The sequence below is a fragment of the Trachurus japonicus genome, chromosome 9 (assembly GCF_045865225.1).
Source record: "Trachurus japonicus isolate A0001 chromosome 9, Traja_1.0".
NCBI classification, from domain to species: Eukaryota; Metazoa; Chordata; class Actinopteri; order Carangiformes; family Carangidae; genus Trachurus; species Trachurus japonicus.
The window spans coordinates 39767401-39783684 of record NC_140915.1 but is presented as its reverse complement, the minus strand read 5'-3'; the positions used below and the strand labels follow the sequence as shown (position 1 = coordinate 39783684).

Genomic DNA, 16284 nt, shown 5'->3' with positions numbered 1-16284 from the left:
CCTGCGTGTGACTGGCCCTCAATACGTGGCCTGTCATTAATTAGCGTGACATTCAGCAACAGAGGCGAGTGAATACAAGAAGTCTATGTTTTGAATGATTTCATTGAAACGACACTGGAAACATCCATTCTGAGGAAAAGGAAGAGTGCAGACAGAGGTCAAGCTAAGGTAATGGACAAAGCTAGCTTGAATTTCAAACAGCACAAGCTGTTGGCTTGAAAATGTTTGTGTGTATGTGCATCACAACCAGAGAAAGTGTCAGAGGACCGAGTGACGAATGTTTGGATGTTTTTCTTCCTGTCTGTGTTTACTACTTAACAGTTTCATTCACTGTGCAGCTAAAGGGCACTGGCAGCTCGCAGCATCTTTTATGGTGGAACATTTACTATTGATTGGATCTTCAAGTCCGAAAAATGTTTATGACTTTTAACCAGATTATGCTAATTTATGATATTTTATTTTGCAACTTGAAGAAAAAAAGGGATGGTGCATAACTCTGATGTGCTCCAGCAAATACTAGTTTCTAAACCATAAACTCGCAACAACTTCTTTTTCAATAACAAAAATAGCCATTACAGCTCAGTTTATTGTATTAGTGAAATACATTGGTTTTTCGACAATAATATTCAAATTTAATCAAAATTTAATATCCTATTTATTTTTCCTGTTTTATAGTTTTGATGACATCAAATTCCATCATCACAATCATTAGCTCAATACTGACAAAACTATCCATATCCAAATGTGTAGTACAGTCACCACCCAGAAAGCTTTTAGACAACAGCCTCTACTCCTTTTTTGATGTTTTGCCAACTAAGATTTTTAATTAGCTGGCAATGTGTTTACACATCACGTACAGAGCAAAATTAGCATTCAGTCGGACTGTCTGAACTTACTCCCCCTCTTGGAATCAGACATGGCGCTGTGCTGTCACCTGATGAGCATACATCCGCTATATAATCTCCTTCTAGCTCTGTCTTTAGGGGACTATCTGTCTCTTTACAAGCTAAATTCTCCACTACATTCAGCTTTTATAAAGGGTTTAACCTGAGCCATGCCAAATAATGATACTGATCAAATCACATGCATGCAGTTGCAGTACAGGGTTAGTAGTATACAGCTGGTACGGGTGTTAAAACTTCTTTTTAATGTATTAGTATCAGATATCAGCCAACACCCAGTGTCAGTAATGAAAAATGGTATTGGCACATCTCTCCTGAAACAATATACTGGCTACTATCCATGCATAGGAATGACATTTTGCTGCCTATAGTACTGGCCATATAGGCTAGTGCTCGCTGCTCTGGACTAGAAAAGCTTAATTTCATGCACAGTTATCAATCATTTCCATTACCACAGCCAACATGCATTTGACAGCAGAGGTAGGGAAAAGAAAACTGAACTACAGAGAGTGTTTATGATAGAGCACGCAGCGCACATCTGTCTATACTTTAAGCCCTGCTCTTGCTCTCTATTCTTAAAAGTAAATGCACAAGTGCTTTGATTGATAACCCTTCCGTATCACTTCAGTCATTCCTGGTGCATTTATGCTCTCCCTCAGCAACTCCTTTGTTCCCTCTCACAGCTTTCTCTATTGCCTCTCTCAATCAGCCTTGCCAGGTCTATAAATACAATGACAAATCTGGCAGTGAGTTTGAGGGGGGATTTTTTGCACGGCTGCGCTCTTTTGCAGAGACACCGCCATGACATGGCAACTCCGCAAAACAAAGAAATGTAAATTTCACTCTTGTTCACTTATACAATGCACTAGATGTTGGCTTTAATGAATATCACGTGAGTAATATCTTGGAAATGTCAAAGAGAGCGAGGGCAGCGCTCCTTGCCGAGATGCGGCGTGAGGCTGGATTTCAGTGTCGAAATCGTAAAGTGAAATTGTAGTTCCATTGCCCTAGTTACTGGATCCAATTTAGGGCATCGCTCAACCTTAAATTTGTACCTGTCTGCAGTAGCGGGGAAGCCTTGTAAAGCTGTAACAGGATGAGCGATCGACTCATCTGTTTGTAATGGGACTGAGCTCACTGGCCAGCGCTCATAATTTGACCCGGAACAAGCTTTGACAGAAACAGAGTGCCAGATTAAGATGTATTTCTACCACACCTCCCTCTTTCGCCTCCTCCAGCGGTCCGTAGTCCCAACCGCTCCCTCTGACTTTTTTTTCTTTTTCCCGCTGGCCGCTCCTATTCGCTGTGAAATTTCACATTAACCTCCCATAACCTGCCCAGCGTAGGCAAGACCAAAGCAACTTTCCAATCCGCAAGCACTCCTCTCTCAAAGATAATCGTTTGCCTTGTCATTTCTCCAACACCCCCACCCCCTCAATCCAGGAGATAAACTCTGGCACTGGAAAGAGCAACAATTTGCAGCAGGAGCTCCTGCACCATAGAGACCTTACGATCCCATTCTGCAGTATCAGACGCTTTAGGGATGAGGTAAGCCTGTTTCTTCAGCCTCCTTTCTGGTTATCACCCTCCCACAGGCAGACAAACACAACGACGACGGGTCCTTGGGGAAGCAGAGCATTCAATATAGTTTTGGGTTTAACAACTATTTTGACAAAATATAAATCAAATCCTCTGCAAAGTGACAATAGAGATGGAGGTGAGATTAGAAATAACTGAATAAGAAAGCTCTGCAGGACGGGAACCAGGGGGTGAAAAGCAGCTTTAACGGCTCGAATTGCATTTTTCTTTCCTTCATGAGGGACACAAGTTACGTTCAAAACCTTTTTGTTTCATGTACATTATGATTTTACCAGCTCGTCTGCCTTTTTTTTGTTTTTCTCTTCACAGCTTAATGAACTCCCAAGGACAGTGATGGGAGGCTCAGAGTTACTGTATCATAAGGCCTGCTAAAGTCCCTTGGTATCTCAGTTAAGGATATCACTTGCAGAAGTGAAGGGCAGAGGAGAGAAATGTGGACCAGGACATGCTGAATGGGGATTACAGGTTTTTGTGTGGGAGCCAATAGTGGCTGTAATTAGATTGAGTTGGTTTTGCTGAAGACAAGTCAGGTTTGAAAAGAGAGAGACTTGAATGTGCGGATCACTCAGTCAGCGTGCTTCTCCACAGTTATCAAAGTCCTCTCTGCCCAATGATTCCCATACAATTAAAAGCCCATTGGACAGAAAGTGCCTGGTCTCTGCATTTAACCTAATTTCAGCGCTGCTCTCACCTTTTGCCCACAGGACATAATTACAGAATCAGAATTAGAGATATATGAGTGTCTTTCATATTGTATGAGGCTGGGAACTGTAGCTGGCTGCAGCAGGTAGACCTCCAAGGAGCATTTCACATCCCAAACCTTTTTCTGTGAGGTATGAGTGTCCATAATACTCTCTTAACTGGACATTTATAAATGATTTGTTTCAGTTGGATGAATGCACCTGTTCATGTGGAGAGCGCTTCGTGAGATACAGCTGATTCAGTCCAGTTCAGACCAAAGCATTAAAGTTCTGTCAAAGTCAAGGAAGTGCTTTTCTTCTCTGTAGAAATAATCCTACGTCTTCACATGAATCATATGACAGGTCTAGATAATTGTGCTCTTAAGAAACAATTCTTTAATCCCACAAAGTTTCACTTGAGAACAAATCAAATTAATTAGTAAGTTGAGTTAATTTAGTCCTGATTGAAGAAGAAAACAAAGCTTGTTATAATTAAGTTCTGTAGTGTGACTTTTGCTACATTTACCCAGGAGCAGAGGCATCAAAGTGTGTAGATTCATAACTGTGTTTGCACAAATCCACAAATATGAATATTTTTCTTTCGTGAGAATTATAAAACAGCACATAAACATGTTTTTTTTAAATATAAATCTCACTAAATGGGCACAGGAGAACAATAAACCAGTAAATGGATGAGGACTTCAGTGTTAAACAGTTTGCAAAAGAAATGGTGTCTGTGCCACAGGTTATCACACACAGAGAAGAAAGATGGAGAAAGGAGAACAATTTCACCGACTGAGGCAAAAACATGAACGAGTGTACTTTAGTACAATCACTCCAAATGTGAAGTCCTGTTTTACTCTGAACTCCAGACAGGCTCCCAAATATGTTACCATAGTTACCAAGTGTTTTTGTTACACACACCAGCAGACAAATTTAACAAATACTTAGCTTTGGAATTCATGCTACATTCACATTATCACAAAATCATAGCCTACATTTGTCTGTTTTGATTGCACACAACCAAAGCACTGCACTTGGAAGCAGATCCACCTCCTCAAGTGGTCTTGGTCTGGTGGTTTAGTCAAATACTAAAACCTGACAGACAGCTTTCACAGCCGCCCAATGGGCCAAAACAGCAGAGTTTGTGCAAACCACTAAAAGTCCTGACTGGTGCCACCGCAGCACTGGCAGTTACAGTTTGTTGCTTGCTGTAAACATATATATTCTCTGTTTTCCAGTTGCTAAGGACAGTGTTTGGATGTTCATCTGTTCTTCAAACTCAAAAGCAACTATGCACTTTGTATCGTCTTTACTTCCACTGAGCTTCAAAACAAGTTAACCAGGTCTTCATGTGTACCGACAGTACTAGGATCTGCCAGAGGTTCATACATAACTTTGACTGACATATTTTGTTTGCATTTGGAGATGTGGGCTGTTTTTAAATGAGCACAAACATTTTTATTTATAAGTAAGTGACACATAATCTCGCAGGGCATTTGAGACCAGAAAAAAAAACTCTTCAGCAAAACCCCAATTCTCAGTTTCTTTTTGTCTTGCATCAGATTTTCTGTTGAAAAGGTTGATTAAAAGAAAAAAAGGGTTTCCTGAAACCCTTCCATTCCAGAGGCACTCTCAGCTGATTTTATTAATTAGCATGCTCCCTTTTAGCTGCCCTCCTCCTCCCCGTTCCACTCTTGTCTAATTTTTCTGGGCGTGAAAAAGAGCTCGGAACAAAGCAGATTGGATGAAATGAATTGTTATCCCCAGTAAAGCCCTCAGAAACCTCTCTTGGCCGTTGACAGATGAGAGGAGGAAGGATTAAGTGGAGTTAGGCAATAAGACAGATGAAGAAGATGAAAAGTATCAAGAAAGTATCAAGGAAGTGAAGTGAAGAGGGAGACTCTCCAGAGACCATCGCAACCTGCGAGGCCAAAGTCATGTGACAGAACAGACAGCGAAATAGATGGTATGTTCCTTTTTGGTGGCCTTAGCAGATTGTCTAGTTGTGCTTTAAGAACGCTGACAGTAGTGAAACCCATAACACAGCTGAAAAATAGCAAATAGTAAGGAGGAAAACAGTGTAGAGCTGCTTCATAAACCTGCCACGCTTCTTTCTTCTTTCAACTCCATTTGAATTAAGAGGTATTTCTTCCTTTCAATTGATTTTAAGCTGCTAATTTATGTTGCTTATCAAGCCGCACAATACAGAGTGTTAAGTTATATATCAGGAAGACGAGTTAAATGAGAACATTATGATTTCTGCAGAATGAAGCTCTATTAGAGGAACTATACAATAATAAACTGTATGCACATTTCATCAGATATTCATGGGAACAAAAGCTGCTCTACTGAACACCAGTGTGGTCACATACAATCCATCCACAGTCATCAGGCAGTGATAAGTCTGATGTTAGCAGCGTTACAGCCACAAATGTAAAATGAAAGACAGAAATGTACTAATTAAAGTTGTGTTTTGGCACCATATAAATGTATCTGCACTGCTCTCTGATTCATGTCATTTGGGGTTGCAGCAAGTTTACTACATGCCATGTTCCGCTGAGTGTCATAAAGAAGTAGATGTTTGGGAATGTCCCCCGCTGGCAGACATTAGATTGACAGAGTGACATTTGCATTTTCATGTTGTCCAATATGGAAACCGGTGTGAGGCTGTTTTTGATCCATGTGACGTTCCATACATCCCATCACCTTCCCACCGCAGCAACTGGATTCAATGTTTTGCATCGGAAATGTTGAAAATATCCTGCACTTTAAATCAGAAATAAATGAAAGAGGAAAGCACACTTAGTTCCCATGTTTCATCAGTCTTAAGAGGTCCATCAACCAACCTGTCCCTGACATCAGCAGAACAAGTCTCACTTAGTGCATCCGGATAGATCTTTTAGGATTACAACCACACCACTGCTGCATTTAGAAAGAAATATTTCTCCTTAAGGGAATTAAGGCCAAGAGGAGTTGGTGCGTTGTGGGAATCAATCTGTGCAGACGTCATTAATTAGCAAAAGTATCTACAAAAGCATGACTGGGCAATGCACATCCGACCTGATCTGAGTTTGTGGGCGGTTGTAGTAACATTTGATCATTTCTGAATCACCGAATACTGCAACTATGCCGTTAGTTCTCTTACAGAACAGGTTCTGGAGATTCAACAAATACCAACAGAAAGAAGAAGAAAAAGACAAAAAGGAGATGAAAACGCAAGTTTCTTGGCAGAATGTCCTGCTGTACATTGTGTGCTTTCATGAAAATGGAACCAATCAACTGCTACAGGGATTAAACTGGCTCTCTTATATTTGTTAAAAGAAACAAAAACCCTGCCAGAAGGAAAAAGAAATGTAGAGCTGAGAGTGGAAATAGAAATGTACAGTATATGACAAAAAATAGGAAGAAACAAGATGTAGACATACTTTTTAGGCCTGTAGTCAGGGATGCTCCTGTCCAGTGAGATGCGGTCACTGAGCTGAGCGTTGTAGCCGTACTCCTCGTACTTCCCCTCTGCATCGCGACTGTCCTCTCCGAGCGTGGCGGCAGCTCCCCCCTGCCCGAGGCCTCCGGGCCCCTCCACCAGCCCCATGGGCTTCGCCAAACCTGCCGAGACAATGACAGAACAGAAAAGACAATCATACACGTGCACATGGCCACGTCTAGAGGCAGACACATCGCACATGAAGCAGGGAGAGACAGGTGAGAGGAGGGGGCCATGCAGAGGGGGCCGGCTGATTGACATTCTGCAGCAGTGTGAGGAGACTGGTGTATGGCAGCTCAGACACCCAGCGGGGCTCATCCATAGGGCATCATTACACTGTCTGTCAATGAAAAAGCTGCAAAACACCCACATGGACACCGACGTCACACAGATAAGCAGACAGAGCAGAAGCAAGGAGACTGGGTGTAACGGGGCCAACAGCAGAGACCAGGGAGATAGTGCTCACATCCAGAAGAGGAGCGGGCCTGCAACAGTCTGCAGGTAAATCAGGCCTGGAGGAAAAACGCTCTCAAATCCACGGAGAGAGGGATTATGATCTTGATTATATCTGATTTCCTGATTTGTTTTGCTCGTGATATTTACACTTTGAGGACGACAAAAATAAGTCTTGAATTGTCATTTTAATAATGCAAAATACTGTGAAGACACTGATTCAGATGAATGTGTTAAAGGGTAGATTGCAATCGTTTTAGGCAGATTATGGAGACGCTCAGACACTGAGTCTTTCTTTGTCAAAAAATGATCTTGATCTATTGTGAGCATTTTTCTTTCAGCTGGAGAGGATAAAAACATTCTGCTTGACTTTGCATCTACTTATCAAGCTTCAAATGCATTTGTCTTCAATGATCAAACAAGTCAATCTCTATGTTATGCTACTTAGCTGACAATTAACAGCGTATTCATAACTGTAGTATCAATAATTTGCAACAAGATAATTTTAGCTAGTCATAAAGTGGTTTACTGTAAATTCTTTTTACTATTTTATTTCTCAATTTAAAATATTTAAGGCACAAAATACAATACAATACAATACAATATAATGCAGTTTAAGCCTACAGTGTAATTTAAAAGGTGCATCTCATGTAATGCATGGAAACTGCTGCAATTGCCATTAGTGTGTTTGGTCAACATCATATAGTGCTCTCAAATGCAGTCAGTGCTTAGGACATTTGGGATGCTGCATAAGAAAATCAAATAAAAACAATTATTTGAAGGGGGAAATAAAAAAAAATGTTTACCTGTAATAAAGTATTTGTGAACCACTTTAAGTGAGTTTATATGTAAATACTGTATTCTGCATTAGACAGAATGATGCACATGTAGATTTAGTTTGAAACATGTCAACTTAATCACATCTTGCAAAAATACTTACAAAGCACCAATGCTGTGTTGTTTAGGTTAATTGGTTTAGTAAACTTAAGTTTCAGTAATGTTTACAGAAACCTTTAGTCCAACAAAAAAGCCACCAGATGTTACACTGAGCCCCTAATGGCTGTGAAAGTCTAATTATAGAAGCAGTGTAGCATCACCATGACCATGAGGAGGGTGTTCTCACTGTGCCTGCTCCATGCAGGTTGTTTCATCCCACAAAGGATGCATGAGGTGCAGCCATGAATGTGTGTCTATGTGCGTAGCGCTTAATGAGAGCTGGTCCCTGGTCAGCCCCGTCATGTTAGGCTTCTTTGGTCTAACATAACTGAATTCAGCACAGGATTTCTAATGTGTCCGACTTCAAATACCCCTCTGCTCTCATTAAAATGACTCATGACTTTGATTTAACAGACTGTCAGTTTGGTACTGTGGCAGAGACACTTTCAAAAAGGGGAAGGAGAAAAATGGGTGCGAAGTCAAAAATGAAATAGCCCGAGAAAAAAAAAAAACGTTAACTAATTCAGAACTCTACAGGACTGTAAAAATGATTGTGGTAGGGAGGAGGGGTGAACCTTATGTTTGACTTTGACTCTTGTTTCCCACATTTCTCATATCAACCTGATTTCAAGCTTTAATAGGGTTTGATGAAAGAATAATTTTAAATAGCCCTTATCAAACATTAAAAGTGGGATTAGTCATTTTTGAGGTGATACTAAACATTAATTGTGTGTTTTGTTTACAAAGCTCTAAATTAAATCATTATTATATAACCACTGTTAATGGATAAACAATGGGACACAGGCAGCAGCTCTGTGGCTGAGAGCCATCAGCGTCATAATATTTTCTACTCAGAACAGGTGGATGGGGCTGAAAAAGCCTTGTATTATGTGAAGTCTTTATGAAGATGTAGCTGTGCTGTGGTGATACAGAGTACAAAGAGGGCAACTGTTGGCTAAAAATAAGTGAGGAATAATGGTCAATTCCTACTAATTATAATGATCCACATAACTTCCGTCCTCTGTAGATGGTAAAAGAAACCTTCATCATCCATGGGAACATAAAAGGAGGTTTTTTGGCAAGACTATTTTGACAAAGTGTTCAGTAACTGGGGCATAAAAAAATGAAAGACCCTGTCCTCAGCAAACAGAGGAAATCCATGACCCCTCTGCTTCTGACCACCAGCAGCCTAATGGCTCTGGTGCAGTCTCTCAAAGTTTGAAGTTGTCAGCTTTCTTTACATAAGTCTCTGTCAGCCTTGAGTCTACTTTGACTATATAAACTTCCATGAAACTGCAGGATAATGTCAGATGATTGTTATTCGAGCCAAGCTTTCAGTGTGGCCTCCACTGAAAAATGGAGCTGCGTCTGTTCACCATATCAACAGATGGACACACAGACAGTAAGTAAACAGCGCATACCAATGAAGAGCTCAGCTCTCAGCTTCACCCCTCCAGGAACTGCGGCGTAATCACCATATTTGGATGGCCTCAAATCCTCGGGTGCTACTGAAGATTTGTAATTGGAGCTGAATGGTTTCAAACTGGCTTCTCCCACGAGAGGGATTTAGCATGCCCTGCACCAGCCAGTGCGGTGGCATTTTGACAAGTATGGGTGGGGTTCACGTCATGGACCAGCCATCTGGCACGGCGGCCCGTGTCACACAATAACACAGATACCCTCCAGAGCCGGAGACTGGGGTCTGGAGGGCCTCTCTGCCTCTCCGTGAGTGTTGGAAGCACAACAATGCCTGCCAGCTTTGTTTTCTGGTCACTGTGTTATTTTCCCATTTCCCACCGCCTCGCACTTCCTCTGTCTGATTGAGAGAAATTCCATTATGGGATGAGCAGAAATGGATATTCTCAGGAAAAAAAAGCCGTCTGTCGGCATAGGTTCAAAGAATCTAGAAAAGCAATGTCATGATGAGGAGTTTGTTTTTCCAAAATCAAAACAGTGATGCAGCAAACTGACGCTGTTTATAGCTGTTAACTGTAAAGATCTGGTTTTATGTGGCTGCTGGTAAAAACCTGTTTTGATAATGCCTGACTGGTAATATATAAATTGCTCTGTTTGGGTTGGATTCATCATTCATGTTTTCTCCATTTCATCTTCACTTCTTGTGAAATCTGTTTGGAAGAAAGCTGAAAGTCATACAAACAAAACTTGAATATGCATAAATTGATCAATAGCAAGACCCAAATGCTCCCTGATTTTTTTTTTATCCAAGAAAGATGCAAAAAAACCAAAACAAAAATAGAGGCTTTTAAAATTTCACTTTAAGGGAAGAATTGGACCATGTTGATCCAAGTGGAGCACTGAACAAACTCTATAGGGATAAAGGGCTCTATTCATATGTTGAATGCATAGGTTAAAAATGTATGTACACATGATCATGTGAGGCACTTTGTATAAAAGCATCCAGCAGGTGGGCTGTTATGTTCTGGTCAAAGATAGATGGCAGCCACTAACGGCCTTCAATGCTTTCTGTGGTTCTACAACCAAAACAATCGCAAAGACACAATGAATGTTGGATTAAAAACTAAAACAAATATCATATCTGTCGTGTTTCCTTCCGTTCCCTTTTCCCAATGTGGGTTAACACTCCAAACAGCACAGCAACACTTTCATCATCATCTCACTACAGAGCAATTACAACCCAACATCTGCTTCCTCCACTCAGCCTTCATTCCCATCCAAAGCCTCAGCTGGATGTGCATCCTTGCAACGTAAGGTGCCAATTTAAATCTCATTGTGTCCGAGTATACATCTGTCTCCGTGCTCGCACCTCACAATCTATTTGTCCAAATCCCTCTGACATGACACATTAAACCCGTAACAGCTCTAAATTATACACAAGCCCACAGAATGTGCCTGATTTGGCCTTTATAGGATAGAGTCTCAAATTCAAAGATGACCTCCTTTTTAATGAATGATTTAAGAGCAAGAGTGGATTTATGCGTGTCCAAAGTGATGCAGCTGCAGAGTACTAAATATTGATGGTGAGGGGAGGGTTGGGGGATACAGAGATCTCTTCGAAAAGAGGAAAATAACTCGTTCTAGAGAGGTTTAAAGCGTTCAAAGACAAAAACAAATCCATGAAATATTGAGAAGTGGGAGAAGAGCTGCAGTAATTCTGCACTGCCAGTCATAACAGCAGCAGGCATGTCAGCGGGATAACAACCTTGATTTGGAAATTGGTAGCACTAGACCCCTAAATTATCTCTAAACAATGGATTGTTGTCTTTTTGAAAAATTTAAGTCATACAAGAGCTCACTTGAGAATGCAAGAGCACCAAATATAGAGATATATACAGTAGGCTCAAAGTAGACAAAGTGCAAAGGCAGGGCATTCATCCTATTACTTTATCTGTTTGTTCTTCATATAAAAGCCACGTTTGTTCATGGGTTTAAGAGACACAAGGTTGAAACGAACCTGTAAGACTCTGTTGATAGTCTCAGTGTGGCCCACACTTCCTGTTTGTAGCACACTTAACTTAAGTGTTGCAGCTTTATGAATTCACATGAACAGAAAGTATCTTCAGTCTGATAATCTTAATTACCGGTGTGATGTAGCAGACTTTAAAAGTTGATCACAAGTACAAGTAAATAACAAATGTATCTGCTTGTATTTGTTGTTTGTATTTATTTTGGGAAAGGTCATGCAGCATTAATTGCTTGTAGTCCCTATGTACAGTATACTGAAACCACCACAAACCATCACCTGGGTTACTTTTCATATCAGAGTCTCAGTTACCACAAACTCTTTTTCGTCTGGTTTCTGAGTGAGTTATATCACTGGTGACTGGTCAAAAAAAGACATGTTCATATCTGAATATTTGTGTCTGTGTATGTACAAGCTTGGTTCTTGTTGTGAGAGTTTCAAAATACTATATAACTACAGTATAATCAGTTTACATCAGTAACTGCCCAGCCTATTTGCAATCCCTGATTGAATGTTATCATTAAATGACAATATTGTAATCCCTGCATGACTTGAGGCCAAGAGTATAAATAAAACAAATGCTCAAATTGTAATTTTTTGTCTGCAGCTCAGTGCTGATCATCAGGTGAGCCTCTGAATTCATTATCTTCATTCGCAAAAGGCTGAGCAGAATTGATTTCTATCTGTTTTGTCAACCAGAGCCTAATCTCCATATTATTATTGGAATATATTTTTATTTAATCAGGGTTCACCATGCTGTGATGTGGTGTCCCTGCCGCTGCCGCCATCGCACTCCACACAACAACAACAATATGCAGGCGCTGCGATGTGTATCACCAAGATACAGTCAAAGCATCAAGTATGTGTCAGTGTGGAAGAGAGAGTGTGACATTTCTCATTTCTCTTCAAGTCTTTGCCCTACCAGGCTTAGCATATAAACAGCAGTGGTTTCTTTGCCATAATTGGGCATTACAGATAAGAAGCATATCTGGTGCTGCAGCTGGGCCCGTGAGGCTGCCATCCCATCAGCACCTACACACTGGGAGAAGGCCGGGAGTGACATGCATGGTTGATGACAAGAGCCTCGGCGTGCTCGTGAGCTCTGGGACAACAGCCCATCTTGAACAATGACACATCCAGCAGTGGCCGGACGAGGAAAGTGAACAGCAGCACATTCAATTGCTCATCTTCTTTTTTTTAAAGAAGCATCTCTGGGGAACTTGCTGATAAAATCCACTGCCGATGGTTGTCATCTATACTAGCAAAATCGAACATTATATATAAAAATAATGGTCCTGCTCTTGTCTACCTGTCAAGGACCTGCTCCGTCAATACTGATACTGTAGTGATCTGAGCATGAAGAGAAAGTCTGAGAGACACAGCAATGGAGGCATGAGGATTTACCAAGCAGTGAATTCATTCTTTAATCGTGTTTGTTTTGCACTAATTGAATATTAATACATTATGACACATATCTACAGTTTGGTTCAAAATGAAAATAACAACAGTACTGACCTACAAAATCTTATCAAACTTATGTTAAAAATATGAATTTCTATCTCTTCCTACTCCTATTTGTGTTTACTACTGATGAAGGCCAGCCAGACTCACAGGGCTCCGGCAGGTAAGTATAGGCGACGAGGTATTTGCTGGCTCTCATGCAGTACTTAAGGTCAAAACACTGCTTCATAAGCTGGTTAACAAGCTTAAAACCTCTCATCTAATTACTCAATGACAGGGGCATCAACAGCACAGCAGTGCTGCTGATAACTCTCCAGTTGCTCATTTCTGTGCAGACTGGACTGCTGATAAAGCTTTAACAACATTGTTTTCTTATTGGGAGTCCAGTGACAATCCATCAGACAAATAAAAGATAAATTCTCCCACTTGTTTACGTCCTTCACATCTAATTGGACATTCCCTCTGCTCCCATGGTATGCCATTGGTAGGCAATAAACAACAGGAGGAATGGGTAATTACTTCATACCGCTGCCGGACATGGTGATAGTTATTGGCGCACAGAATCCCCTTTCACCACGGTTATTCCCAGTGGCCATTGAATACAATTTGTGGTCTGTGCACGATTTAGAAAAGGGGGCAGTGACCTGGGATATGAGGATATGATTAAGCGTGCCATTAAAGAGCTCAAGACAAATCATGGAGGGATTGTGACAGCCAGTGAATGTTTCCAGCCTGTGCGCACTCCTGGGTACTCATTGCCTCCGTCAAAGAAGAATTACGCAACTGCGACTGATTCCTTTTTTTATTCAAATTGCATAGAAAGAGATTCATGCCTGTAGTTACTGTTTATGAATTTGTATAAATTCAAATTCTCTGTCATATTCTGACAATGAATGCAGCATCTTCATTATAATATATTCCTGAACAGCTTCGTAGGTTTCTATTCTCTCATGCCCCTGTGTTAACCGGAAGGCAAGAAACTGTGCCAGCACTGCACTTAGTTTGTGGAGCTGAAGCCTTTTCCTCCTCTCACCCAACAATCCACCGTTACTCTCTGCACTTGTGAAAGACCTGCAAATTGTGTCCCAGCTACTTGCACTTAATGGTGCTGCAGAGTAGTCACTGTTGAGAATAATTCATGAGGCTGATATGATGTTCACTAACAAACAGCGACTGACACAGTAAGCTCTGACATTTCCACTGTGTGTGTCAAAGCTCAGAGCAGGAGCGTGCTTTCCAGCCAATACTCAGGCTATAGGAAATGATATATGAAATAGACTTTAGCAGCACATTTCTGTACATTTGTGTTTTAAAGTCCTCCTATTCAAAGTGTAGGTTTGCAGCTAGAACAACATCACTATATTATTTCACAAATGGCAGTTTAGCAGATAGTAGATTTCCTTTTTCACTCCAACAAGGATTTTTTAGACAGTGTTTCCATCCCACAGCAGTAATACTGTATTGGGTTGAATAACTTAGTTGCATTGTCTCTGTATAAAGCTGAGTGACTGAAAGGATGCATTGTACTTTTTGAGAGGCAATGCCTGCTGGCTGGACGCCAGATGCCAAGCATAACTCAAAGTGACAGAGTGACCCTCACATAGCTGCTGAAGCTCGGGCATAATAACAAGATCATGCAGCAAAAAATCCACAGTTGCGCTGTTTTGGAGCCATGAAGCTGTGAAACATCCTTAACTACCGACTGCTGAGAAAACAGTCAAATGGACTGTCAAGCCACTGCTCGAGTCGAACATTACAGGAATTTGAAATGTGATACTCTGTCTTCAGTTGTGAAATAGAATTCAGGAGCACACAAAACAAAAATAGAAAATATAAGTTTCAGCAGCTTTCGTAGCGGGGAACTGTCACCTAGTTAAAGGAGTATTAAGACGTCTGTGACCTCTACTGGTGACCAGTATCCACACAACAACAACACAAGCAGAAAAAGAGCTGCCCCCCCCCCCCACCCTTCACCCAGAGCTACAGTGGTCTGCAATTTACACAGATGATAAAGTCACCACTTCCCAGGAGAGATCGGTAAGCTGCTAAATAGAAATTGACTTTACTGATAGATTACAAATCAATCCACGAGCAGTAACATTTCACCATGATATATAATGAAAAAATAATGCTGGTTTCTCATTATCTGGATTGAGAACAAGATGGTTGGTGTGAGGGGTTTGGCAGGTGAATTTAATATCTGGGTGAGAAGTTTTATTCCATTAGGATCTGCACAGGTTAAAATGTAGTAAAGCAATTTCTACTGTAACCTGTTCTCATACAGCACAGCTGATGTCGCCTTGAAGTAGACAACTGAGTCCACTTATCCTTGAAAACCTGTGAGCATTGAGAAACTGCTCCTACAGTAATTCCAGAAATAAATGTCTTTGATTACAGCAAGCAGGGGTCAATGAGAACCCATCCAGTCACAGCACATTACTATCTTATATTACATCAACTCATTAATGTCAAATAATTATGGATATGCATCACTAAAGAGAAAGGCAATGCTACTGGACCTTTAAACTCTTTAGTTCATAGGGGTTTAATGGAAAATAGTGCCCATGACTTATAATAATATTTACTTATTCTCTTCAAGCTGAAAAAATAATGAATCAGTCTGACTACAAAAATTTAATTATTTATATCACTGACAGCTGGTTCACAAATGTGGGGATTTACTGATCTGCTTCATGTATAATAGCAAAATACATTTGTTTGGTTTGGGCTCACAATTAGCTGAGAAAATAAGCAGATTGATCGATAATTAAAATAATTATATGTTGCATCCCTGATTGTCATGCATTTAAACATCAGATTAAAGCCCACTGATTTACTACTAATGTGGTCTGCTAATACCATCACTGTAAAGCCTATATTTATTTGTAAACAGCATGGGAGCATGGAGCTTGATGTGATTTGAAAAATGAATTCTGGGGATGTGAAATGATGAATGAAATGTTTACATCACTGACATTATCTAACGCTAATGGAATTAGTGCATTTATATTCTTTATGGTGAATTATAACCATGGAATATTTCATGTTACCGTTTGCAGTTCAGTGTTTTTAAATATCTATGTGAATAAATGGCCAATTGTATCTTTAACAGCTGTTGATTAGTGTGACTATCCGCTGGGGGAATGTGACCATGAGTAAGACTTCAGGAGTCATACTGAATATAACTTGATTTAAAAAATTGCTCCTCTGCTGAGAAGTCCAAAAACCTGCCCCACAGATTAATAGCCATGTAATGAAATATATGTCTGTCACTCTGTTATGGAGCCAATACATTAGACTCTCCTCCAAAACGCAGACAGCTTG

At 40.5% G+C, this 16284-nt stretch overlaps 1 protein-coding gene across 1 annotated transcript in view; it reads right to left on the bottom strand.

The window, feature by feature from the left end:
• galnt9 (polypeptide N-acetylgalactosaminyltransferase 9) overlaps positions 1-16284 on the bottom strand; it is a 92000-nt gene that overhangs the window by 74826 nt on the left and 890 nt on the right. The window contains exon 2 of the mRNA XM_085787883.1: positions 6610-6790. Coding sequence (XP_085644009.1) covers positions 6610-6790 — 181 coding nt within the window. The remainder of the gene's footprint in view (positions 1-6609; positions 6791-16284) is intronic.